The following is a 27,375-nucleotide window of genomic DNA, read 5'->3' as shown; positions in this document are numbered from 1 at the left end:
GTAAGAGCCTCTCCAAGCCGCTGCTCTGTTGGACTGAAAGTCTGCCGGTGGTCTGAGGGCCATCGCTGAAGCTCCACCGGCATCAGATCGAGCACCACCACCCCACTCCACTCCCCTCCCCTTCCCTGCCGTCTCCACCCCCTCCTCCTACTCCTACTCATCCTCCTCCTCCGGCTGTTGTTGCGCTTCTGCTGCTGCAGCGTCCAAGTTCAGGTGAGCCACGTCTCCGGTACAACAAGTCCCCTCTCCGGTACGTAGGACCGGGGATGCTCGGCGGCCCCCTTCCCGTCAAATGCGATGTCATAAATGGGCCACGTAGGATGTGAAGCCTCGCTAGAAGAAGCAGGAGGATGGCTAAACCAGGCTTGTCTGCGACGGTGCTGCTGCTCCTGCTGGGCTTCTTCTCGGCGTCCTCCGTTAACGCCGGTGAGTTTTTAACCACAGGTTGGTGAGCGATCGCCAGTAAACAGGTTTGTTGAAGCACCGGCTCAGAAAACACAGTCTGTTGGTTAGTACTTGTGAGTCTGCACCACAGCTCAATCTCTCTCGGTCTCTTCATGTATGCTGTGCATTTGCGCGCATCCGTTTGGGAATACACCTGACATGACACATGGATGTGTTTGCATATGCGTCAACATTTGCACCAGCAAGGGCAGAAACAATAAGCTGTGTACAGCCAAAAAAATGGCTGACCTCAAGTTAGTCCCACGCTGCATCAAGACTTTCATCACAGTTTAGGGAACATCTCTAGAAAGAGGAGTCATGAAACAATCTGGGCTGCACTGTGTGGTTCGTTTAGTAAGGAAACACAGAAAGGTGCTTTTAACTTAAGAAAACCAGACTGTAAAACTCCACCAAAGACTAAATGAAGAGATAGAGCTGAGACCATTTGTTGACTGATTGGTTTACTTTTATTGTCTTCAATGTGAGTGCCGGTCTAAAAACTTGAAAAACTGCGGTAATCGTGACATTTCTTTAGTCACCGATGTGTTAAAATAATCTTTACTTGCAGCCCTAAAGTGCTCCCAGCTTCAGCATCCATCATTGTCCTGAAGGGATGAGATTAAACCAGAATGTGCTATTCCTCTTCAGATCTCCCACAGCTCTAATCATCATATATCATGGATATTGGAGATAGTGTCTCATCCATGTTTCATGACTACTACAGCAGCTTATATTTAAACAGAGCATGCATGTCTGGCGTAAGATCTTGGTTACATTGTGTGATAAGCCGGGAGATGACAGATAGTTCTTTGAAAAAGCCCAAATCTTGGCGATAAGATCATGTGTGATTTATCTCAGGCTCCAGAGATCCGATATTTGTCTTCCCGAGCCTGGAGATCTGATGGACCTACATTTAAGAGGATTTCTTTCTTAAATTCTGCAGCCATGAAGCTTTTGGCTGTTTGGCAGCAAACAGCTTAAGAATGGATGGGAATCCCTCTCTGCTGCTGTATTCTTTTTGTGTGTCTGTCTGTGTGTGTTGGAAGATAAACAGTGGGGAAAACAGCTAGTCGAACAGGGAGCCATGGCAATGGATCACTCATGCACTTAGAACACATGTACTCTGCATCAACACATACACAGAGCCTGTGGCAGTCGCTGAGAGCTTTTCAGCCATGGAAAAAGAAATAAATTCACCAAAACTATGTCGCACTCGCTCCTATGTATTTCGATGATTGTATCAACAGATGAGGAGGGAGGCAGAGGGACAAAATAGAGAGTACATTATTCTTCATATAATGCCATTATTTGACACTCTGAACAGGTCTCAGGATGTGGCTGCAGTATTTGCAGAGGTGCAATCTAATTTACAAAGAGTGACATACAGCAGTTTCTGCTGGTGCTCTGTCAGGTAGACAGGGAGAAAGACAGATCACTGTAGCTTAAAAACATCACGCACTTTTAAAGTAGCAGCTTGAAAAGTGTTTTTCCTGTTAAATATACAGTAATGGATCGAATGCAAGTCAACATGCATTTAACTGCTAGCAAACATATCAAGTTGGAACTACCATTCAAGAAAAAAAAGAAAGGGCATCATGAAAGAGAATCATAGAACCATTTTCTCTCTCTATGAATATTTTTTCTTTTTGGTAGTGCAAAATCGGTGAACCTAGTATGCGACACTTAAAAACAAAAGTTACCGGAAATGAAAAAAAGGAAGTGTTTGAGTATTTTGAATTTAACTCTGCTAATGTTGTATAGAAGTGAAGGATGAATGTAGGACACCAGCATAACTCTGACGCAGCGTTGCAGTGAGTTAAATCTCTTTCTTTCAAACATTTGAAAGTTTTTTATTAAAAGTGCAGCAGCTGTGTAACTACTGACAGACTGACAGAATTTACAGATTTTCTTGTTAATCTACATATGCTTCTGTAAAAAACACACCAGAAAACACTCCAGTAACACAAAATCACTGTGCAAACATTACATGGCACTTGCGCCATGTAACTCTTTAGTCTTTTATATTTTGTATTTACACACTCAGCAAAGAGCAATAATGACATTAGGAGTAAAGTTTCTGATTTTAACTCCGGTCTGTTTGTCTATTTATAAAGCCCAAAATATAATTACCTAATTCTGTGTTACATATGGTTAGCCATGGACACTTCTTTACAGAAAACTTGAACAGTAGAGCACATTTATATCAAAGTATGTGATATAGAAATATTTAAGACAGGTCAAATTTGCAATCTGTAAATATCTAGTTTCACTCCGCTTGCTAAATGGTCCACGTGATTCCACAGCAGTCGAGGAAAACCAAAACAAACAGCTGAAAGTTGCTAAAATGTTAAGTGAAGCCTTAAGGGAACTATAAATAAATAGCGGTGTGTGAGAGAGGGGGAGAGAGAGAGAGAGGAGAAGTAGCCATTACAAGCACAATGTCAAGGTCTGACTCTGATGTTGTTTTTACAAGATGAGCTCATGGGAAATACAGCTTTGAATCTGATCATAGAAGACCTTGAGTTGGTCTTAGCTCACACACAAAGTCATATATTTTCTCTGTAAGTCATGATGCACTTTATGCATCTTTAAAATTAATAAGTTAAGCAGGATCGTTCATTTGCCAGATCAACAAATGCATTATTTTTTCACACAAATGTTAACATCCATTGGCATTGTGAAACATATCCACATGAGTCACACGTTAATGAGGGGTGCGTGGGAGAAAGAAGTAGTGAGAAGGTAAAGATGAGAAAACGTGTGTGTGTGTGTGTGTGTGTGAGGAAGAAATACCAAAACAGACAGATGAGTAAAAGCTTCTCTTCAAGGGAAACGCTGAGAGACGTGTATGTGGTTAATAAGGCCTGGTAATAATGAAAGAAGAGAGATTTGTTTGCGGGAGTTGAGGAGAGGATGTTAGGGAAGGCGGGTTGAGAAAGGGATAGAACACGGGGTTGAAACAGAGAGAGGTTGGGGGGGGGGGGGGGGGGGGGGTGTATTCAGGCCTACAGTGTAGCATCCATTGCATCTATTACAAGATGTAAGGATAGAATATTTATGACCTGTCTCCTTTCATTTGTTTCCCGCGGCTTGATTTGTGTTAGACACCTTGCTGTCAGCTCCGCTCAATGTGACCATCAGAGAACTCGAGGTCAACTCTGCTGTGGTGACGTGGGAGATCTTGGAGGGAGATCCCGTTATTGGATTCGCCATCACCCAGCAGGTACGTCAGTGGGTGCCTTTATGTGAGTGAAGAGGCAGTCAAGTCATAGTCGAATCTGAATCACAGATAATCACAGATGTGATACGGGCATTTTAAGATGATTTACCCTTTAGGAGAATGTCAGTGCTTTTGATTTCCAGACTGAATAAATGTTAATGAAAACATTTAGAAATCATAAAAAAACAAGACAGTCTTTATGACTTCTGTACTTGCTTTTGGTATTTTGCAGACAGGAACTGCTAATGATTAATTTGGATTTATTTTAATGCTCACCTAAGATGCCAGATGATTTGTTATGTAGAACTATTTGGGAAGGTGCCTTGGAATCACTTTAGAAAGAAGAGGTGAAAAATATTTGGCGATCAAGTCTAGCACAACAAACCATATGATAAAGCAGGACAGCTCCAGTGATGAAGCCACAACCCAAAGAGCTTGGACAAATGGTGCTTGCCTTTTGTCCAAGCTGTGCTATGCAGTTGGCATGTTGGTAGATGATTCTCATCAGGAGGTGGTTGTCCAATAACCGAGAGGTTGGCGGTTCGATTCTGCCCTATCCCTAGTCTGTCCGTTGTGTCCTTGGTCAAGACGCTTAACCCACCTTCCCCCCAGGTGTGTGCTCCCTGGTGTATAATTGCGAGTGAGTGATGTTGGTGGTGGTCTGAGAGGCCATAGGCGCACATTGGCAGCCATTTTTCTGTCAGCCTGCCCCGGGGCAGCTGTGACTACTGAGGTAGTTTACCACCAGGGTGTGACTGTGTGAGCGAATAAATAATGCATTCAATATAAAGCGACTTTGAGTGTCTATGATAAAGTGCTATATAAAACCAGTGCATTATAATTATCATTTTTATTAGAGTTTGTAAGGAAATTTTGAAGAAATTTTGCACGTAAGGGCCATGACACACCAAACTGGTGTTGGGCTGTCTGTGAGTGTTGGCGTCCCTAGCTTTGGTAGTGCCGTCAGCACTGTTGCCACTAGCTGGACCGTTGTTGCCATCTTTTTAGCTTTTTTTTCAGCATGCTGAATTGACTGTTCTGCTATATAAAGCAGAGCCAAGAAGAATGGAAGTGATGAGCGCAAACAAAGTGGAAAAGTTGAAAGGGTTCACAGACATGGCCACCTAGAATGAATAAGCTGTAGGCCAACTGATCGGCATTCAGGAGAGGCCAACTCTGCCTGATGGTTTATAGCTTGTCCTACCTTTCCAGTCTCCCATCTAATAGGATAGCCCAGTTTCGTGAAACAGTCATTTCCTTTTCACACAAATACAGAAGGCAAGTTCCAGTTGTCCCTTGACTGGAGTCTTTATGGTGTGTTCAAGAGCAAGTTTTTCACCAACACACATACGAAGTCACATGTGCCTATGTTGCTAGCAGTTCTTTGTTTTTGGTCACAGCTTGATACAATGTAGGTTTGTGGGTGTGTCCGAACTTAGTCTTGATTGCCTTGTGAACACAAACTGAACAAAGGTTAAATGCAACGTTGCAACCAAACTGTATCATTTACTCCCTGAATCGGATGGAGATATAGGTGTGAAAGCGCCCAGTGCATAGCTTGAAGCCTTAAAGGTGGACTGTTATGTGATCTCATAAATGTCAACCTGCTTTGACAGCTAAACCAAATACCGTGCAGTACAATACTTTCAAACCCTTGATTTACATAAAAATAAACAACATGCTAATTCGTTTTTTATAGCCACATAGTTGTAGATAACTATGCGTGTCTAGATGTGTGTTTTCAGATGTACATTTTGTCTACATTTAACTACTTTACATTCACTACTTTAATTGCCTGGTAAATAAAAAGGGCCCCCAAAGAGCCTTACTCTTAATCTTATTTGACCTGAGTAAGCAGCCCTAGCTGGATAATAATGTAGATTTCTAGCAGAGAATACATGACCAGAGAAGCTTCCTCCTCCTTTAAGCTGAATTACATTATAGAAGAAATTCCCAGGAGGCTTTATTTAGCTTTTCCTTAACTGTTCACCAGGAGAGAGGTATATGCATTTGCACCATATCAGCACTAACCAGGAAAATTGGACTTTGCAACCAGGTTTCAGTATTTAATAAAACATGTGTCTAGGGAATTTCTGCTAACTGCTAAGTGGCTTGAGAGAGGAAGGCTGAAGCTAAAAGTACAGTTTAAGTTGTAGTGATAAAGTTGTTGATGTTGTCACTTTCACATCTTCAAATGTTTTTATGTCCAAGGATTTGTAAGTAGTCGCAACTACAGCAATAACATGATAATTTTTTCTTCTCCTTCTTTGTTCTTTGCGTGGCTGCAGAAGAAGGACGTACGCATGCTGAGGTTCATCCAGGAAGTGAACACCACCACACGCTCCTGTGCTTTATGGGATCTGGACGAGGACACCGAGTACATTGTCCATGTTCAGAGTATTAGCATGGGGGGCAGCAGCCCTCCCAGTCAGCCCGTGCTCTTCAGAACGCCCAAAGAGTCCGAGAAGATGGCGTCCAAGAGTCCTGGTGAGAGATACTAAGACATGTATTTTTATCTGGGTAATTTGTCAGTGTTTACTTTGGTGGTCAATACAAAACTGCAAGAAATCTGATTATCATATATATTCAAAACTCACTCTCTTTGCTTACATTGCAGTTGATCTCATTCAGTGCTTCTCTTCTTCGTGTGCAAATGTATGCAAAAACTTTGTCTTTAGACATTTCTCATTGAAAAACATCATCAAAAGCCACCATACACATATATGACTTTTTACTTGCACAGCACACAAAACGAACACACCCACACACAAAAAATAATAAAAGTTTAATGCATACAAGAGCACACAGATTTAAATGTAAAAGCACACAGAAAACAGAGGCAACCATGCATTAACATATGGGAGTAAACAAACATTCTGCACTGACAGATTTTAATAGCAGAATTTAATAACCACAGACGATAACGCAGCAGTGGACTAATGTTGTGTTTGCGCTTCAGCTTTTTCTTCACAGTTCAATACAAATGAGACACAGAAATTGCCATCTTTGTGAGAAACCCTCCCGTCTCCCATTCAGCGTATTGTTCTCGCTCTCAGATGCAGAGGCTGCTGTTATCTGGAGCGGCTTGCAGTACTTCCAATTTTATCATGTCCGACCCAGTTACAGTGCCAAAAGCAGCTGCTTCAGAGGGACACGGCAAATGCTAAATGCTCATCAGCTGAGAAGTGATAAGAAAGGGGACATTTGGGAGCAGTGTATTCCTTGGAAACACCTCCTTGTGGGAGCTGGTTGAGGGACATGTGAGGGAGGGAGAGTGCCCGATAGTGATATATACGTAGATAGCAAAATGCCTATTAAGGCATTTACAATCTTCAGCAGCCTCCTTATCATAGCAAAAGGCCTTTCCTCTTCTAGCTGCTCTACATCCTGTTTAGTTTTCCCTGCATTTCCTGTTTCTGTATTGAAATTTTGTTCCTTGGTTTCTCCTTGTGGGCTCCTTCCTCAGTTTCACTTGTGTCTCATTAACCCATCAGCTCTTGTGTGTGTATATATATAGCCTTGTCTTTCCCCATGTCCCTTGTCAATCTGTTGAGTAACCTTCTTGTTTCCCAGTTGTTCCAGTCTGTTTTCTCCTCAGTCCGTGTACCTTGGCTTTTGCTTTCTTGGTGGATTAGATTTCACCTTTTGGGGGGCTTAATGCTGTTTTTGGATTTAACCTTCTTACCTCTGCATCACCTTTTGTTAGTCATCATTAAATTTACTTTGAGTAGCTTATCCTGCCTCTGGGCTCTGTCTTGCACTTGGGTTCTCCCTCCCTTGTTACACTTATGTTATTTCAGATTGAGGTAGACTAAAGCAGACATCAGTTTAAGTCTGCTTGCAGATCTAAGGCATTCACATGCTCCATGGATTAATTTTCTGAAATGTTGGGTTCTTTTTCTAACTTTGGTAGGAGCCCAAGTACAATGTTCCCACTATCTGTGGTGCAACAAAGAGCAATTGAAAGCGATAGGGGAAGCCATGACTCATCATTAGACATATGCATGTTGCATTGGATTTAGGGTCACTTACATCCACAACACACAAGTCAACATTTTCAGACTTTCCGACTGGCTCATGTGAATTTTCCCACATACAAACTTCGATTTCATCCAGTGTCACTAGCTAACTCACAGAATAAAATGTTTCTAAAGCATTAGCCAAGTAGGGAAGATAGAAATAAAAAAAACGAATTGCTCTGTTATTGCTGTATAGAGCTAGTTAGTTGAGGGATTATAAATTTTGGGATAAAGTAAAGTAAATTTAGTGTGGAATGTAAAGCCAAAGCTAAAACAAAATGCTAAAGTTAGCTGATGGATTGTGTTGTGCTTGTACTTAACATCTTTTTCATCTCAAACTAAAAAACACAAAGTAGTGTAGTCGCTGCTGTCCACCATTGTGTTAGTGGTAAGGCCCGGCTACTAGTTAAGGTAAGCTAGGTAGCCAGACACGCTAACGATGCTTATACCACATAAAAATGTGTCATTTTTTCCTTGTGTTTCTGGAAAGACAATAAAAACTACATTTTAAAATCTGAAAAGTACTGCAAATCTTGATCAGCTTGTTAGTGCTAGTTAAAGTTGTTAAGTCAGGATTGGTCTGTCCATGAATAGTGGGGCTTTAGTTAACAGTCAGTTGGCTGAATTAGTACCTATTTAGGTATAATACAATGACGGTAAGTGATGGAGTTTATGATTACAGCTAGCTAGTAGCTAGCTACTAGCTGTGGAAACCAGCTTGTGTAAAGAAAGTGTGTTTATATTTATAATCAATTTTTATGTCGTGTCAAAGGCAAGCCCAATTGTCTCAAGACACTTTACAAAACCAAGAACCGGAAAACTGCAGAACAAGCACTAAGAAGATGATGACAAGAAAAAAAAGTAACTCTTTAAAATAGGAAGAAACCTTTAGCAGCTCATATGGAGAGACACATCCAGACAGGGCGGGTAGACACACAAACCAAAGAAGGAGATGGGGAAGAAGAGAATAGAGGAGGCACACGTACATGATACTAAGTGATGCATGAGCCACTCATCAAGTTACTGCTAGAAAAATAAAGTCTTTATAGCAATGAATATTTTAGTTCCGTTAGTTGTGTGTTGCAGTGACTATAGGGCAGGTGTTCAGGAAGACAATTTGTCTTGATGCTGAGGGGCTCTGACTTTGATAGAAGTTCCCTAAATGCAAACTGTGTGTGTGTGTGTTGGTGGAAGCATTCATTAGCTGTCCTGATTAAATCTCCCAGCCATTACTGCTCTCCTCCCCTTCTAAGCAGGTATTAATCAGCCTAACACCATTTAGTATTTGTCGGCGTAGTACAACATAACACAGCCCGTGTCAGTCTGTCTGTGAGTTTGTAGCCCGTATACAAAAACGGGCACTGAGGTTTTCAGAATGTGGTAAAATCATTGATGTAGGCATAATGTTTTTATGTAGGTTATTACATTATACAGAGACCTGAAAATGGGAACTTTTGTGAATCAATCTTTTACTGCAACAAGATATTACAAAGCCTCCTTTCTGTCTGAACTGTTTCAACCTTTAATATGTCTCGGAACAGTCTGCCATGCTCTGCTTGGCTTTACAGTTACACATTTGCACGTACTCACTCACCATGTACACAAAATAAGAGCTTCTTCTCTATGCATTTTGTTCTTTTGTCCATGTGCAAAGACAGTTTGAGTTGACTGAAAATAATAGAAGATATTCAGAGAATGTGTTTGCACTGTTGAGGGGGAAAACTGGGTTTTTGGCCGAGACCTCTTAAACCTCATCTTATAGCTTCGTGTCTAATGTACCGGAGCTCTGCCCTCATGGCAGAAACATGTATTCTACCGTGACCAACTTATTTGAGTAGACCTGCCCTCTGTTAAGCCAGAGGCCTTTGGTTTTTGCTCAAAGGGATTGCCATGGCAACGGGAGACAAGAAGAGCAGGTCGGTGCAGAGAAGCATCTAGGAGATCATTCTGGACAAACAAAACTGTGCCACATGAACTCCAGACACAGGAGTAAAACTCACATCTACATGAACCCATGAATCATCATATAACAAATAAATAAACCGTTACACCTACAACACTGACAGCTGACAGAAAAAATTTAATTAGAAACCTGGTAAGTAAGCTCTTTTTATTCACCTTGCAACACAATGTTATGGCATCTGCATACATTAATTGTCTATATAGAATGTATGTATGAGTACGGTATGCACTGAAGACCAACTCCTTTTCACTCGTGTGTGGTTGTGGTATCAACTCAAGATGCGGGCACAGACAGAGCTTTGGCGTCTTTAATCTGCTTTTGGTCTGTTTTTCTGTCGACCAGGGGGAACATGGTTGGCAACTCACAGTGAGAGGTTGTAGTCCAGATTGTGTTCAAACCTTTACCCCTGTGATTGGTATTACGCTGCGGCTGCCAGAGTAGTGTCAGTGAGAGAAACACTGTGAGCAATCAGGTAGAGATCCAGCTCTCTTGGTCTCAGCAGACCTCTGCTCTCACTTAACTTTAATTACACTGACCAGGTTGGAGAATTTACACCACTCAGCCTCCTTACACTTTTGGCACCCTGTTTGATTCTTTTATCTTTCCCTGCAGAGTTTCAGAGTGATGGCAATTTCAATTTTGCTCTCTGGGACAATGCATGACAGTGTCCTCGGTGGTGCTTTGTTGACTGTGTGTGTGTGTGTGCATTCTCTTTCCAGATGAGGTGACGATGGAGGAGGTTGGTCAGGCTGCCCAGCTGAGGGCTGGGGAACTCATCATCATTGTAGTGGTGCTCATCATGTGGGCAGGTAATATTCTTCTTCAGCAACACCCATTTATCACCACACACCTTACAGGAATCCACTGACTCTGGGGCAAATAAGCTCTATGACTGAGTTCCTGTTAAGAGACAAACACACTGGCAGCAGTGCCATCTCTCCATGAAGAGTGGTTTGTTGCCTGCAGTGCCGCGGGGTGATGTAAAGAGTGTGCATTTTGGGTGATCACAACACATCAAATCCAGCTCTCAGCTATGTATTCTCATCTAAAGAGAACAAGTGTTGAAGTGAAAATAAATGCTATCAGTTTAAATCGTTCTCATGCCTTCTGAAATGATTAAATAGTTCTTTTTAACATTGCTCAGAGCTACACTTGCACAGGGTCAGTAGTACTCGATTAGAAAAGCAAATATTGCACATTGAAACCACATGACCTGTTCTTTTGTACGTGTCCATACGTTTTATATAATTGCATGTACTGTATGTTACACACTCATTGGCCAGTTATTGCATTGTAATATAACTGTAGTAAATCTTAGCTTTGTAAAGATTCTGGTATTCAGCATTTACTTCAAATGACTGAGAGTGCTTCTGATTGAGCTGTGTTTTTATATACAGCACCTCAAACTACATCCTCCAAAACATGTAGTGAACTTTGATGAGTTTAAAACCTAGAACATTTCAGTTATTCAGTCTCTGGGCCTGTTCAGACCTTGCGTTACGATCCGATCTGGGCTATCAGACCGCAAGTGACCAGCTTTAGGTATGTGTGCATGTTAGACCAGGCATCAACCATGCGTCTCCAGATCAGTATGCAAATCAGTGACACCATCTGGTGCGCAGTAGAATATTTAACAGCCACTGCTCCAGAACCATGGACAGCAATGTTTCATGTGTGTGTCATTGTTAGGGGGTGGGGGTGTCCGGTTTAGTCTAGGTGGGTGCTACATGTCTAAGTAACATCCACATGATGTTGTCATAAGATGGTCAGTGTTTTTTACTTCTCCTGTCAGTGGTTTTGACTGATCGTTGTACATGCACACAGTTAACTCTATAAGCCTGCATCAGTCAAAAACTTGACTAACAGCTTTTTGATTTATTTCTTGCCAGATGCAGAATCTCAGTGTCAGTCATATTTTGTCAAGCTTCTTCTCAACAGAGAAGCAGAGTGCTTTGTGTGATGTAAAACATGTGAACACACACAAAGAAAAAGGACAAGGCCAGTCAGCTTTTTGTAGTCACATGCCATTGGTCCATTTGCAAAATATGTCAAACAGTAGGATTATGGTTGCTTGCAACTTCAGCCTTCCAGTCATGATGCGGCTATCATTTTGTGCATCTCAGCACTGTTTTACAGATGCACACGGCTATAAATAACCCACCTCACCAAGCTTAATGACATACAAATGTGGCCCAAATACTGTATATGGTAGATACAGTACACTAATGGGCCTAGATAACCCTCACCAATTACCCAGAGAGGACGAGGGGCTGAGGGAGAAACAGAGAGGGATTCAAAGAAAGTTAGAGACTGAGCAGTGAGGGAGAAGAGTGAAAAACTGAGCTAATCGAGTCTCGAGAAGAAGAAAAAGGAGGGCAGGGTGGTGAAGAAGCAACCGAAAGTGAAGCAGGCGGATTGTATTTTTCAGCTTTTAATTGGGCCTGTGGGGCATGCTGGGGGGATATCACAGTGAGATACCCCATCTCAGCCTTTGGTATGTCAGTGATCAGATGAACAGAGGCTGACATAAGCAGAACAGCCACAGCTGAAGCCCGCTCTGGCACAGATTCAAACATAAACATGCTCCTCTACCATCATGAATTATTCCCTTTCCCCCGTTTTTCCCCTTGCTCTATCTGTCTTCGGATCTGTAACTCCTCTGCCATGACGTTAATCTCTGTAACTGAAGGCAGCCTTCACGTGGCTATCTCTGCATCAAGTTCGTATCTCCGTCTGCTCTGCTCCCACTGCTCAAGTCTCCATTTCTCTCAGTCCAATTTGATTGGCTTTATTGACACATCAGAAGTACGTATCACCACCCATTCAAGCCGATGAAAGGAATCCGCTGCTCTGTGTCAACGTTTCAAGCTGCCCAGGTGTTATCTAGAGAGGTGAACAACAAAGGGGCATTTCAGAGTTGGAGCTCAAAGTCCTTGCTTGTGGCTGAAAGTGGAAAACTAAAAGAAATAACTCAATAACCCCCAATGTCCTATTACTTATTGTTCTGTAGCTTGCAGGTATAGATGTGGAATTGTGCAGTATCATGTAGTCTTGGACAGAAGTATAACCCAAGTTTAAGACAGAGCATTTTCTGTTGGACGCTGTTGAAAATCTATTAATTTCTTGCTGAAAGTGAGATGAGATCAATATCCTTTCATGTCTGTTAGTTAGTTAGACAGTTCAGCTTAGCACAACAAATAACTAAAAAATATTCCTTAAGGAGTAATGAAATTGGACTTATTTGATATTGTGGAAACAAAACACACATCCACATCTGCATAATGTAGATGTTATGAATGTATAAGTCTCACGTCTCTCCACCCTCAGGGGTGATCGCCCTGTTTTGTCGCCAGTACGACATCATCAAAGACAACGAGCCCAACAACAACAAGGACAAAGCCAAGAACTCCTCAGAGTGCAGTACTCCTGAGCACCCACAGGGGGGGCTACTGCGCAGTAACGTCTAAGACCCAGCCCTGCATCGCCTTCTGCAATAACTCTACTCCTCAAACCTCAGGACAGGTGAGAAGCAGGAAGTCATCACTGACTACCATCTTGCAACCTCACACCTCAGAGACACACCTGTTCTATTTTCTCCTGTTAGTTACCAAGCTAAGTAACCAAATCATGAATTCAAATAATGTTCTCTCTCAAATCACTGTACTGTGTTGATTAATTGGTTGTTATGAAGTGAAGTTGGACTGAAAATAGTCACAAATGTGTGATATTCCATGATCCATAAATAAAACCAGTGATATTCAAATTTCCACTGGTCTTCCTTCGGCCTCAGCTCTGTTGAGTTCAGGTTTGGTACTAAATGACACGGATATATCATAGGCAGTATATAAAAATGGACACTGCATCCCCACTTTGTTGCACTGGCCAAACTGATGGTATCTTCCCAAGGATATGGGTCACACCATCTTGTGAGTCAGAGTCTGCGCAGTACAGTCTGAGAGAGGAGCCACATGGATTATCAATGTCCAGATTCACTTGTGTTTTTGTTTAATTAATACTGTGCTTTCCTCTACCTCCACCAGTTACAAAGAAATGTTAGATTATACACTGTACTTTTGTTTTCACTCTCACAGCCCTACAGGAATGCTTCGGTTGGCATGGCAACTGGTAGTCATCATTGTGTTACATCCTGTTTCTAAAACAAAAATTATCAGAAAAATGGACACTTGAATATGAATCAGTATTATATTAACTACCCAAAATGACAGAAACCATCCAGGAAAAAAAAAAAAAAAAAAAATTTGACTTTTATTTTAGTGTTTTATTTAGTCCCAAGTCCCATCCACTAACATGGAGGGAGTGGATCTCATGACCTATACTGTAGCCAGACACCAGGGGGAGCTTAGTGGGGTTCTGAGCAGCATGGGAACAATCTCAAAACTCCACATGCATGCGCATCCTGGGTGTCTGACGATCTGTGTATCGTCAGACATGTCTAAGCATGCTTAGACATTCGAAAGCACAGTAAACCTTTTGGAAGTGAAAATTATGAGATTTGAGAAGTTGAACGATCAGACTTGTGAATTTGCAACATAAAAGGTGCATAAATTAATATTTATTCAGACTGCTGCATCTGCATTTGTGAAATTATTTGGTACATGGCTTGGTAGTTGCGCATGAAGTTGTGGATCATGCAAAAAGCAATTGTGACCATTTTTTAGACAAATTTCACTCCATGAGTTATGTTTTGAATTCGTTCTAATTTGATGCCTGACCCCCTGAACTGTGAATGTCTGGTCATAGCTGGAAGCATAAAGAAGCACAGCAGTCCTGTCAGCTTTGGATTTCTCAACATGCTGAAGTGTTGCAGGGAGAGTTTAGAATTTTATATCTTTATTGATTAGAAAAAGTACAACTGGAAAAGTGTGAATATTGGACTATATGTTTGTTTGTCTGGCTAGCTAGCTTACTATCTGCAACAGTAATTTAATGCTATTCCGTTTGTGAGGTTGCAAGATGACTGTAGTTGAGATTGATGCTAGCATTAGTTATTCGACGCCTTGTGGGGATCATTGGCTGGCAAGGATGCAAACGGTTTAAGCATCAGTGACAGTACGTATTTCATGTCTGTAGCTATGAAGTGCTGCTTTAAGATCCCTCATTTTAACGTGAGTCAGCGGAAGACATTGAAAACTCAGATGGTTGCAGATGGAGTCTTCAGGCAACTCACGGACTAATTAGCTCACTACAGTTGATACAATCTGTTAGTTGTCATTTCAGTCACGTCACTTTGTCAGCTCAGCAGACAACAGAAACATCACCTGGAAGGGAACCAGCTTTTGTGTAGCACTGTCTGAAAATCAAGGGCCCATTGTTTCAGTAGTTAGGCTGAATTTGGAGTATATTATTGGTGCGAACTGCAGGTTCTGCAGAGACACGATGGAAAAGCTAGAGAGATGTGGCACCAATGGCTATGGGGGCTTAGTAACCAAGTACAAACACTATAGCAACAATCATTTCTGATGTGTCCTTTCAGTCTTTGCAGTGTCTGAACTGTTACTGCGTTCTGTCTTTCTTAAACTACAATAACCTTATTTCTTGCAGATCCTGAGAACAACAGAAAGCCATTCTCAGAAAAACACACTGAAGAACAGACAAACCATTATAGAAACTCCTCCTGACACAATGGAAAGCTTCAAATACAGCAGACACCAACGTGAACCTGCAAAATTGGAGGCTGCAAACAGTCAAACTGCTTTCACCCTTGTTGCGACCAAAATGGGACTGTATCCCACTTCCAGCCGATATATATACACGAGACACAGGACGGCTGTCAGTCACCTTCTTTTTGACTACGAGAACTGCTCGTTTCACACGATAATCCTCATCAGTGGCGTGGAAAGTCCCGGGAGCGGATCGCAAAACACGGACGTCAACTTCAGGTTTGCATCACTTGGTCAGAGATCAGAGCTGCCACACAAGAATAGCTGGTCCGAGTGCACCAGTCAGCACACAGCAAAACAGGTTGAGCTCTGTTTTAAACTGAGGACCTTCTCTTTTTCTATCCGTCCGTCCTCCATTACGTCCTCCCTGTGTTTATTAGAGCCCTCTGTGTAGCAGCTCATCTCTCCCCTTGTCTTTCTGTGTGGGTGTCTCTCTAATAAGCACATCGCTGTTTGGTGCTCCTCCTGTCGTGATTGTTTGAGTCCTTACAATCCCAGTCTTGATTACGGTATGATTTTATTGTCGGTTCAGAAGTATTGCACGTTTTTTCTCTCTCTCTTTGTCACCGGTTAAATGATGCATCTGTTTGAAGCTGAACCTTAACTCCCACTTTGAGGATAAAATCTGTCGCTTGTGGGGTGGTGGTGGCATTGACAGAATACAGCTATGTTGAAAGTTCAGGATAAACAAGGTAATCTCTCATCCAAATTGAAATACACCGACAACTCCTTGCATTGAAATCCAAACGTCATCATTGGTGTGTCACGTTTAGAAGAGTGGCGTGAGTGCAACGTGACTGATTTAGGTTTGTATTGAGGTTTAGTGTTCATGGCTGCATATTCAGCGCCACATGCCATCTGTGGTCTGCAGTAGGATGTGCTGGGAATATGGATGGGGAAATGCGGGGCATCATTCCTAATGAAATGTATGCACTGGGCTAAGTTTGGCCGGGTTTCCGTTGCAGTTTGGATGAAAACCAGCGGGGATGCCAGCGAGGAGAAGCCCCGAGACTCTGCTGTGTTTTGAAATTCATTTTCAAAACACAGCAGAGTCCCTTTGCAGGTACACACAAATCATGGGAAACAGATTTTTTTTTTTTAAAAAAAAAACAGTCATTGCATGCTTTGAGTTAGATAAAAAAAAAAGGGAAGTGAAGCAAATAAATAAAAATGGTATATTGCACAGCAGTATAAACGTGTCTAAAATTGGCTGTTACAGTATAAAATAACTCCTCAAATAAGTCCAGATTTATTACTAGCATGATAGTAGTCCAGCTTCAGTTGAGTTGGTCTACCTCCACAAAGATTATCTGTACTGACTGAGCATCATGTGATTCTTGCCAACATGATCAACACATCTTCATCAGTGTGTAATAATTCTAAAGCCCCAAACCAGTGCTTTACTCATCCTAATAACACATATTGTATTGTCTGTGCAGCCAGCTCCTGTGATATGTGCCGTATTCCTCTGGGCCAGAAAGCTTCATAGTTAAACAGACAAACTATTTTTAAAATGGTAATGAGCTCCACTGTTGCTCCTACATTCAGTCAATCCCTGAGCATCCTGCTACTATAAAAGCCAGTCCACAAGCTGTGCATTCATTCAAAAGAGTCCCAGAAGACTGCACTATTTCTTACTGAATGAGTCACATTTGTTGAGTGAACTACTACCCTGGAAGCCTTACTCTGTCTACAAACTCTGTGTGGCGGGAAACTGGTCTGGAATTGAGATGTAATGCTATGAAAATTTCATATTGCAAATTATTGTGACCAAAATTGTCACGGTTGTCATCAAAATGTTCAAAGAGTAGTTAAACACACAGTGAAATCATTTAGTCAAATTTTATTTTGAAAAAACAAACAAACAAACAAACAAAACAAAACAAAACAAAAAAAACGAGCACAATGATCCTGAGGATGTAATAGCTATAGCATCACTGCATTTGCCTCTGTGAATAATGGAAAAGCAAATTCATTATTATTATTATTATTATTACCTGACTGAGTCACACACACATTAGCTTTACTCCTGTAAAAACAAAACGCGCTTCAGTGTTTCCTTTAGGATTTATTTCTAATATTTTTTTTTTCCTAAAATTTACCAGATCTGTGTCAGACGTCCTGTCTGTTTATTGTTTATTTTAAGGATCCCCATCCGAAGCACATTCAAATATTCATATTCATATTGGAAGTGGAACAGAGCTAGGCTACAGCAGCGCTGCAGTGAAAACAGACCAAACATGTCGTGTCAATAACATTAGGTAACACTTAAAACATCAGCTTCCTTTACTCGCGAACTATAGGAAAGTTTGACAGACAAACCAGGACATTCTTCACTGTTCCTAAGTCCTCACATCATGCATTCAGCTACAACTTAACGTACCTTGCACTCACTGTGTAGTTGTGAGTGGTGCTCATGGAGATGGCTCACATTAGAAGTGTTACCTGTGCCGTGAAGGTGCCTTCCACCATGTTGTCAGCAGAAATGTCTGAGGGAGCGAGTGCTGCTTCCTCTCCAGAAATGAGCCGTGTCACCGTGAATTCCGTGCTTTAATCAGACACGATTTTAATGATAATAAAAATTTGAAACGGTTATACCAACCGTCTGGAATTTTACCTCCGTTTACCATGTAACTCCGCTGGCGACTGATTATGCTGTGGCAAAGATCTTAAGGCTCTATGTGGCAACAGACAGAAGAGTAACAGAGACAGAGTTGTACACGCCGTCTGCTACCCCAGGCTAATACAGTAAAAAAAAATACAGTGCCTATTGTGAAAGGTGTGTATCTTCAGCAGGAAAATAGGTACAGACAGAGTAGAGAACAGATTGGTGCATTTAGTCTTTTGAATTTCCTGACAAGAGAAATAAAGAATAGCGACAGTCTAATTTTAAAAAAGGAGGAAAAGATTGTCACTTGCTGCCCTAGGTCTTAAACACACTCGGACAGCCTATTATTATTGAAGGAGAAATCCTTGTGTGCATATGCGTAACCTTCTGACTTATTCAGTTCTGTTTCATCGCAGGTTTTCTGTGAAGGAGCAAAGGGTCCCTTCACAATTATGCAGCTGAAGATAAGGCTTCATTATCATCTTTATAGTTTCCTGTTTAATTATGTTTTCTATCTGCACAGTTGTAAATATATTAGACCCTAACCCCTGGATACTGGATACACTCACTCAGAAAGTCAGACAGAAAAATGCTAAAAAGCCAAATTCAGATGGGTTGCACCCTTATTAGAGATAATGAGTGAATGTCTGAATGCCTCGCTGGCTGAGATGACTGCTAATCAGCAGCAACACGCACATCCAGACATGTATAGGGACACTCGTGCTTGATTTAAACACAGTCTGAGAGAGGCAGCCATTACTTTCTCAATCATCAATTCTGCTATCACACCTCACCCTGCCGTCCACTTTTCACCCTCTCCTGCCTTTATAAGCCTCTATTTCCCCCTCTATCTCCAACCACCCTCGTCTGCCTTCATTCTCCCATTTATGACTTTGCCCTCCCTTTCTGTCCTCCTGTCGCAATGTTCTCTTCCTCATATCACTTGTTTCTCCCCTTCACCGGCCCTGTCCTCACTCCTCTTCCCCTGCAGCTCTCCCCTGATTCTCATTATATCCACTCTCAGACTCCCGTTAGCCACCTTCTCCCTCTTCGCATCGGGTCTCTTCTCTCTTATTCGGCTCCGGCCCGTCGCTCATCCCTTTCTCATTTATTACGTTTTTTTTCCTGCGACTGGCAGGGATGGACGCTTTGCTCGGCAAACAAGTAGGACAAATAGACTAAAAGGAGGAGGAAAATGAAAGAACCGGTGAAATATGAGAACTCAGTGGAAAGTGGGAGGTAGGATGTTAAGAAAAAGAAGCACGTTTACTCTATTTACAAGCACATTTAATATCTCAGTGTAGTAGCAGCAATATTCGGGATTTTAAAAAGTGAAAAACCAAGAGCAAAATTGTAAGAAATGCATTATAGTATGTCTTAGCATGTACAGTTTCAGACCTGCACATACACTTTAATATTTTCCCAGTGTGTGGATGCTATCAGGGTCCAGATTAATGTGAATATGTGCAAGACACAAAAGTGTTTTTGTCTGAGTATGTACGTATGAACAATGAAATGAAATGAAGTCTTCCGTTTTTCCTAATACTGCTATCATACTAGCACTATCAAGCATTACACTTCACTGCAAGGACCTCTGTTGTGTTCTGCGAATCATCAACCATTTGTTTGGTTAGTTATTCTAGCTTTATTGCTATAGTCTAGACAATCGGATGACAGCAGTTTTTTGTTGTTGTTTTGTTGCTGAACTTGCGAAACTGACAGTCCCAGAAAAGAAATGAGAAACTGCTTTTGCCTACAACTTTTGGGAATTTAAGAGGTAATGTGTCAAAATTGACCAAGAATCTCAAGAGGCAGTCTTCCGTCTTTTTTATTAACTGAAACGGCAAGAATGAAAAGCTAATGGTGCCTTCAAATGGGTCGTAGGGGGAGTTCATGGGAACGGTTTTACCGTTTTATGGAATTCACAACTTCAAAATGGATGGTCGTTTTCTGAAAGCCCACATGTTGTGTTTCATGATTTTTTTTTAGAAATGTGCAGGGCTAAAGGAAGCCAAAATTTTGGTAGCTGTATAGTACTTTAGTCATAAATTTAGTTTTATTTCGTAATTTGTCCCTGAGATGTAAATGGTAATTTTCCCATTTTTTCTTTGCATTTCCTACTTGCCCGTTAGCGTGCTAAATTATTAGTTTTGCTAGCTCGCAGATGTGAGCAGGTGCCTACCAACAATGTTCAGTCAACTCTAGCAATTGAAATGCAAGCGTTTGTGTACATGAGTTTTCTTGACATGACCACAGACTCACAGGGTTCATCTGAAGTCAGCACTGGTATGGGTGAAGCTTGGCAACTCAGCAGCTAGGAAAGAACTCAAAAAATGAGCACTGATTGTAAATTTCGTCTTTGCTGCCCTTGTGTGGTTTAATTTCTCACCTTGTGATCTAGAGGTGTGTTGTAGGACACAGTGACATGACAGATTGTGAGGTAATCAGCCACAGTTTCAGTCACACACGGCTGTGAAACACTGCTTTTCGCCTTGATGGTAGTGAAAAAAATAAATTAAAAAGTCATTTGACTGTAGACTATATAGGGAGTACCTACAGTGTTGGTCTACTAACTCAAGCTTAACTACTTCTGAAAGACCTAAAAAGGCCTGAAAGAACCTGTGAAATAAATAAACAAATGAGTAATACTAATAATGTGATACTTGAGGCTATGACAACAGTGTGACATCTTGACCAGAACTGTAGAACACAGCAGAATTAATGAGCAAGCATGTCTAGCATTATAGACGCAGTGGAAGTAAATGTCTAGGTTTTTCCACTGGGACTGTAGCTGGTAGTGTCTGAGTGAGTCTACTTTTGCTACATTCTGAAGTCGGGCTGGTTGGTGCTCCTCAACAAATTTGGAAGCATTTTTAAGTCGGCCCGCCTCTTATTTTCCATTCTCTGTACTATTTTAAAACTACATTTCCTGTGAAGTGGACAGGACAACGACCAGATACCTGTTGCGCAGATGTTGTCATCATCATTAGTAAATTTGCTGCCCAGTTCCCTGGAGTCGCTCCATTTGGAATCCACTATGCCTGACGAAGATCTGCCAAGCGAATCAAAACATCAACTTTTATAGTGAGATGGACGGAAACAGTGATGTATTCATCCACGACAGCTGGGTACCATTGAGTTGGATTTGTTAACAACAAAATAGCTGCCATTGAAGTAGTTTAGATTGCCCTCTTGATACTGATGATAGCAAAATAATTTTAAGGAAAGACCGGTTAACAGTGATTAAGGCATGTATCAAGAACCACACATCATGTAATTTGTCATTCTGATTGGTTGTAGGACTATCAAAATGCATGCAGAGGTATTTTTTTTCCCCTGTATTGGTTGAAACACGGTTCCCATAATCAAAGTAGAGTCTGGGGTTCTTATCAGAATTTGAGTCGAACACCAGGCTAAGTCAGGTTGGAATGATAATACAATGTAGCCTATGTATGTGCACTAAGCTAGGCAGACTCCAGAACTACACATCACAGCACACATTTCTGATTTGAATAGGTCTTGTGTTGTGTTGGCGCTTCTATTTGGAATAACTGTTGAGCTTTGTAGGCACGATAAAGAGGGAAAATATCACTTTCCTAGCCAACTAGTTAATACCTGGGAACAGACATGATCCTTGCTGATCAGCTGCTTCTTCTCCAGGCTAACAACTTTTAGAAAAACTGCTTTTCAGTCAGATTGTCATGCATCTCATCGTTTGTACTGAAGATGAACTTTTTATTTAGAGTGCAATTTCTGTTGGACTAGTTAGTGGCCCACAATACCCTAATAAATTCTCTTTTGCCTTTAAAAGTCAGGATGAATTTGTTCTTCCCTCCATGATAAAATGCAGCAAACACTGTAAATGCTGTCTTTCAGGTCACACAAATTCATAAAAGTGAACTTTGTCATTAAACTGTGCCCACGGTGGTAAGTCAGCCTGATCACCGAATATTAATCTGATGCAAAGGACGATAAAAGTGCAAATGTGCACAGTGACTGTAATACAATTGAGCCCGGAGTGGTAATTTTCCTATATCCTATAATCCTAGCGCACATACACGCACACTTAAACACTCACTCATCCACCAAGTCCATTCTCTGGCTGGCTGCGGTCCAAACTGACACGCTGGGGGTGGGTAAAGCAGCAGAAGGCAGGTCTGGCCCAGACAGCTCAGTCTCTGTCTATCAGAGGCTGCAGGAGGCGACTGAACAGCTGCTCAAGGTGAACACCCGATGAGGCACGTGCAAATGTGCAGCCTGAGACCGGGGGAGAGACCTAAAGACAGGCAGAGAGAGAGAGAAAGAGACAAAGGGGAGGATGAGTCAGAGAATCAATGGGAGTAACGTGAGTGCCAGACACAGAGGGGCAGCGAAGATTATTGCACCCAGTGGGGTTTGCAGTGACAAAGCTCCAAGTTCCTTCATGGTGGTTTGAATTTTAACAGGACTGTTGGATGAATGGGCGAAATAAGTCCGGATTTAAATTTTCAAGTGTGTCATCATTAGAAGTCGGGAAACCATTCCAGGAAAAGAACTGAGGTTCTGGTCACACCGGACAACATCTGATTTTCAGTCATTGCCCCACTCGATGTCCTTAGAGGTTCTGATAACGCATCACAGTGTAGCAGGAGATGCAAGTCATCTTAACTTGATAAATATGCCAGTAGTGCAATTATTCCCAGCATACAAGCACTACGAGCTTCTCAGTAACCCTGGCCTTTAACAAACTTCCTTCTTGTCTTCACGCCTCAAGTGAAACCTACAAAATGGCTGAAGTTGTCCCCTTCCTTCCCACTGGTTCACCTGTACTGTACATGATCAAAGGAGCGAATGTCGAAAACCTTGAGTAATCCCCCTCAGGCCCTACATAGTATAGTAAAGAATAGGGCCGTTTACTTATGGCATATATTTGTACTTTATGTCAAAGCAAATAACCAAGAAGCATGGATTTACAGCAGAATAATGGAGTCAGTGTTTTATGTACGATCACGACGTCTGTGTTGAACCATCTTGATGTTCATGGGATAAAACCTGTTCATGAGGGCTAGCATGACTCTGCTATTGTTCACACCCATGGTAATCATATATACTATTTCTATGGAAATATAAACGTCTAATTATGTATAAACACAAAAGAAATAAAATATTTTCAATGCACCATTTTGTGTCTTCTTGATTGATGTGCTTCCTCCTTTGAATGCAAACACATGGAAATGTGAGGACCAGTCAAGTCAGATAAAAGAATAAGTCAAAGAGGAATAATATAATAGAAGCCAAAAGTCAAAACAATATTGGTTTCAGTTTCTATAATGTGAATATTTCCTTCTTGTCCTCCTAATATAAATGAATATAAGATGAGAAACAACAACAAGCTGTAATACAGGCTTCGGATGTGTCGATGTATCTTACCAGTCACACATTCTGGGTCATTTTTGACCCAGGGAAAAACAGAGTAAACGTGTCATTTGCCCAGTTTTGTCTTTTCAGCAGCCATATCACCTGATCTTCATCAATCACTTTTTTGTTAAAAGGGTTGGACTATTTACAAACTGATGCTTTTTAAGGCTGGACTGCCCAAAAAAATGGAAAATGTTTTGGTTTTTAGGGTGTTCAGACAAAATAAATCTTGTTCCCTCTCTGTGGCGACACCCAAGGCCACAAGTGGTCATTGCAGGGTGTGTTTTTGGACCTCACTTCTCTGTCCATGTGACATCTTCACTAAGCTGAAAGTTAGTCTGTCTCTGGCTGAAAGATAACTTCCAACAAAGTTTTAATGAAATGTTTAATGTCGAGTTGAATATATTCAAGTGGACATTACACATTTCTTAAAAAGACACATACGCCTTCAGTAAATATCATCTGTTTGGTTTCGTGCTGCTTAACAGACATCGTTTCTGCGCTTACAAAGCTAATTTAACCTCTGAATTGTTCAAAAATCATTCAAACTGCAACCTTATGTTTGAATAACCCTAACTATCCCTAACCCCCTGCCTCTCACCCGATGACAGCTGGGGTAGGCTCCAGCAACCCGCTGCTCTATTTCAGAAAGAAACAAAGTCACTAATTAAGCCTAACATTCCCAGATACTGGCAATGTGCTGAATAAATCTAAAAAAAAAAAAAAAAAAAAAAAAAAAAAAAATAGTGAGATGTCATTTCTGTAAGCTGTTGCCACTTAATATACATGCACCATTGCCTGCTGGCATGGGCAGGAGGCTGAAAAGTAAAATATGATAAATGTCCAAACCAGTGACTGCACTCATTTCACTCAGCGTTAATGATGACTTCAACTATCTAAATGTTTTTTTTTTTTTTTTTTTGTTTTTTTTTTAAATTGCGTTGTTTGTTTCTTTCGGCTGGATGAGAAAAAAGACAGATTAACCAGCCCCGCTGAATTTCCGGATAGTGTGCTCTTTCAATTTCTTATTTTTTTTTTAATTTTTTATTTTTTTTCAGTCTACTGTGACCAACTTAGCATACGTAAGTTATTACTAGTGGCATCCGCACCTGATCCGAAGTTTTCTGTTTATCACACAGTTTGCAAAATCTCTTAAACACAGAAATATACCTGGGATAATAAAGGTATAACAGCTCAGTTTTTTTGACCAGACAGAGCCTCAGTTGTGATTAACCAAATTACACTCATGAAATTGTTAAAGTCTAAAAGGTCAGAAGCTCCAGGCCAGTCGCTCCCCCTGCTCAGGAGGACATAATCCCTGGTGCTGGGGCTCTGGGAAAAATGTGACATTTTATGAGACGTCTCGATTAAACTATAAATCGTTCAAAAATGTCAGATTAAAATGGTTCATATGAGGCAGGTGACACTTGGCGCAGGCCCTGGACGGGAGCGTAATGAAAGACTCGCTTCAGATCTCGGTAAGAACAGATGCTGTTCCTCTGAATGCTAATGAAGGGTGTGGGTGGCTGAAGTTAGCCTCCGGCATATGGGGCGTGACAAGGTTAGATTGCAATGGATGTGGCCCAGGCCTTCAAACTCAAGGCTGCTTTATGAGGCTGGATCTGCAGCCGCCGTGTATCAATGTAACAACCGCCAGAACACACACATACACACACTCTCTGCTACTACAAACCTGGGCATCCTGTGGAACCGAAAACATAAATTAGAGGCTCCGGAGGGTGTACGACTGCAGGTGTTCACGTACTTTGGCCCACGTACACACAGGCTAATGGCGGTGTGTCAAATAAAATGGCGATATTAGCCTTATAATGAATGAGGTAAACAGCGGCGGCAGATGATGACTGCACAGATTGTCAGAGGGGGCCGATGGAGCCTAATGATGCAAGTACTTCTGTTGGTTTCTTGCCGTGGATGGCAGGGGGCTTGGACGGTGTCAGCCTGGTGTGACGTGGGTGTCAGAGCTGAAGACAAGGACGTGAAAGTGCACACACACATTATTCCAAACCTCTGTCCACTAGCCGACGCTACCCAGACAGAGGAGAAATGCATTTTGCATTTCTCCAAATTCATTAGATGCGTGGACGGAGACGAGCACTGATCTCTTTAGATACATCCTCTTGGTGGATTATTCTGTCACAGTGTCGATGCTGAGCTAGCTTTACTGCAGTGCTCGTCTCGGGCTGCAGAATAACCCAGAGCTCGCGCCAGTGAAGTTGTGTTTATGACATAACTGCTGCACACCCTCTCTGACCGCTGCAAAGTCTGTTTACCCACGAGATTTTGTTGCTGAGTGAGAGCCAGACACTCCTATCAGTGTCAGTGTTTGCTTGACGCTCATGCCGATGCTCTGCATTCAGTGTCTTTTTGCCCTGATGTGTGTTCGCTGTGCGGGACAAGAACAAAGGAACAGTTTCACACTTAAGTAGATAGTTAGATATGGTGGAGAGTTACATGACAAGTTCCGCGCAACAGCACAGCACCTCCTGCTTGTGTGCCACGGTTTTATTTCCGTAGCTTACAGGCTGAAGGCTGCTGGAGGGCAAGTGCTAGCTTCACTAAGTCTTAAAAGGAGAAAAAAAAAACACACACACAACTACTTACTGTCACCTCTAAATCTGATGGATTAACATAGTTTGAGCATTAGAGGTGCTAGTGCTTAGGTTTCGTCACCTCTGGAAGAAGTGGACGAACACAGTAAAACTGAAAAATTCATTCCAGACACATTTGGAAAGAAATAATACATAGAATCTCCAAAATAATTCCCATACCTATTCCTATCTTTCCCAATTTCTGTATCCTAGGCCTCTACCCTGAAAAGCTTTACCTAAAACCGCATGAAATCAAATTTATAATCATCATGGCCTCCTATTAGTCATTGGCTTAAAGAGTTATCCTCATGTCTGGCATCAGAAAAGTTCACTTGTAGTCTTAAACATGAACTTGGTGAATTGTATGACATCTGGGGCTACCGCCTAAACTAAACTACCTCCGAATACATCCTGTAAGGGTACTCAGTGATCACTTGAATAACTTCTTTTTTGTTCCATAAATGTATCTGCTATTGGGTGTACCGCAAAAATACTTGTATACATTCTCTACACTAGCTTTACAGTCCCTTCAGTAGTGTCACTCTGCTGTCTACGTTTGAGTGACATTGCACTAGGCATTCTTTTTTTCTTTTATTCATGCATTTACTGTTTTCCTCTTTGTAAACCTTGATAGATGAGAAGCAGAGTAGATTTTAATACATGTTGAAAAAAACGAAAACCAGAGCAGTTGTTTTCCCGGTTGTCAGTAGGCAATACTATCCAAAAAACACGCAGAAACAACAAGGACAGCAGGACTTGTAGTTTCTTTCAAGTAGCTTCTTCAGTTCTAAAGAAGTGAAACTCAAGTTAGATCCTAGTTATGTTCCTAATTAAATTCCAACTCCCCACCAGACATTTAGAGAAACCCTGCAAGTCCAGTTGCCCGTGTTTAACCTGGATGACTGACAACCTTCACGCACATGATGTTACTAGGTACCAGTTCTAACTGTGGTATTTCTATAATTAAACAATTCATTTAATTATAGACAGATGTCCTTGTCCTGGCTGTCCTAGGTTAGAAGGAATACTACTTTTGAAGGTGTCTGATTGTTACATAAGTACTTCCTTTAACATGTTTTCAGAGTGGTGTTGTTCAGTGACAAACAGTTCTATCAACACAAAAAGGCAAAGCAGCGAATTCAAGACTTGAATCCACACTTAGTGGCCACCCTCTGCCACTTGACCTTGTTTCCCAAAGACTTAATGGCACTTACTGCCTTTCAGGCGTGTACACATGCCTATAGTATCTGTCCCTTTTCTGACAGGCTCTGGCTGTCTCCCCGCTGTGCATGCCTTCATTAAACTTACACAGAGTGGAGACGGAGAGCTGGAGCTCCCTTTGAGGAAAGACTGTTAAATAATGCAGGTGGTTAAGTAAGCTTGTCGGGACGAATTGTAAAAAAGCCCCCGCTTCACTGAGCCAGAGCCTGTTAG

The 27,375-nt window shown here is 41.6% G+C and overlaps 1 protein-coding gene across 2 annotated transcripts; it reads left to right on the top strand.

The window, feature by feature from the left end:
- fndc5b (fibronectin type III domain containing 5b) lies at nt 1-23,092 on the top strand. Of its 2 annotated transcripts, XM_047605850.1 has the most exons (6): nt 1-426; nt 3,549-3,667; nt 5,953-6,151; nt 10,366-10,455; nt 12,974-13,168; nt 15,209-23,092. In XM_047605850.1, the coding sequence occupies exons 1-5, from the start codon at nt 351-353 to the stop codon at nt 13,111-13,113; spliced, it is 624 nt and encodes a 207-aa protein (XP_047461806.1). In that variant the 5' UTR covers nt 1-350; the 3' UTR covers nt 13,114-13,168; nt 15,209-23,092. The 2 variants fall into 2 exon arrangements, with proteins under 2 accessions (XP_047461806.1, XP_047461807.1); XM_047605851.1 differs by lacking the exon at nt 3,549-3,667.
- Nucleotides 23,093-27,375: the final 4,283 nt, after the last annotated feature.

The sequence above is a fragment of the Mugil cephalus genome, chromosome 14 (genome assembly GCF_022458985.1).
Source record: "Mugil cephalus isolate CIBA_MC_2020 chromosome 14, CIBA_Mcephalus_1.1, whole genome shotgun sequence".
NCBI lineage: Eukaryota > Metazoa > Chordata > Actinopteri > Mugiliformes > Mugilidae > Mugil > Mugil cephalus.
This window is presented reverse-complemented; position numbering and strand designations above follow the sequence as displayed.

What these genes read in the sequence shown, in the direction of transcription:
- fndc5b (XM_047605850.1), top strand. Translation starts at nt 351, where the DNA reads ATGGCTAAACCAGGCTTGTCTGCGACGGTGCTGCTGCTCCTGCTGGGC. An exon ending in GGCGTCCTCCGTTAACGCCG is followed by an intron (nt 427 to 3,548) that starts GTGAGTTTTTAA and finishes GATTTGTGTTAG; the next exon opens with ACACCTTGCTGTCAGCTCCG. An exon ending in GATGGCGTCCAAGAGTCCTG is followed by an intron (nt 6,152 to 10,365) that starts GTGAGAGATACT and finishes TTCTCTTTCCAG; the next exon opens with ATGAGGTGACGATGGAGGAG.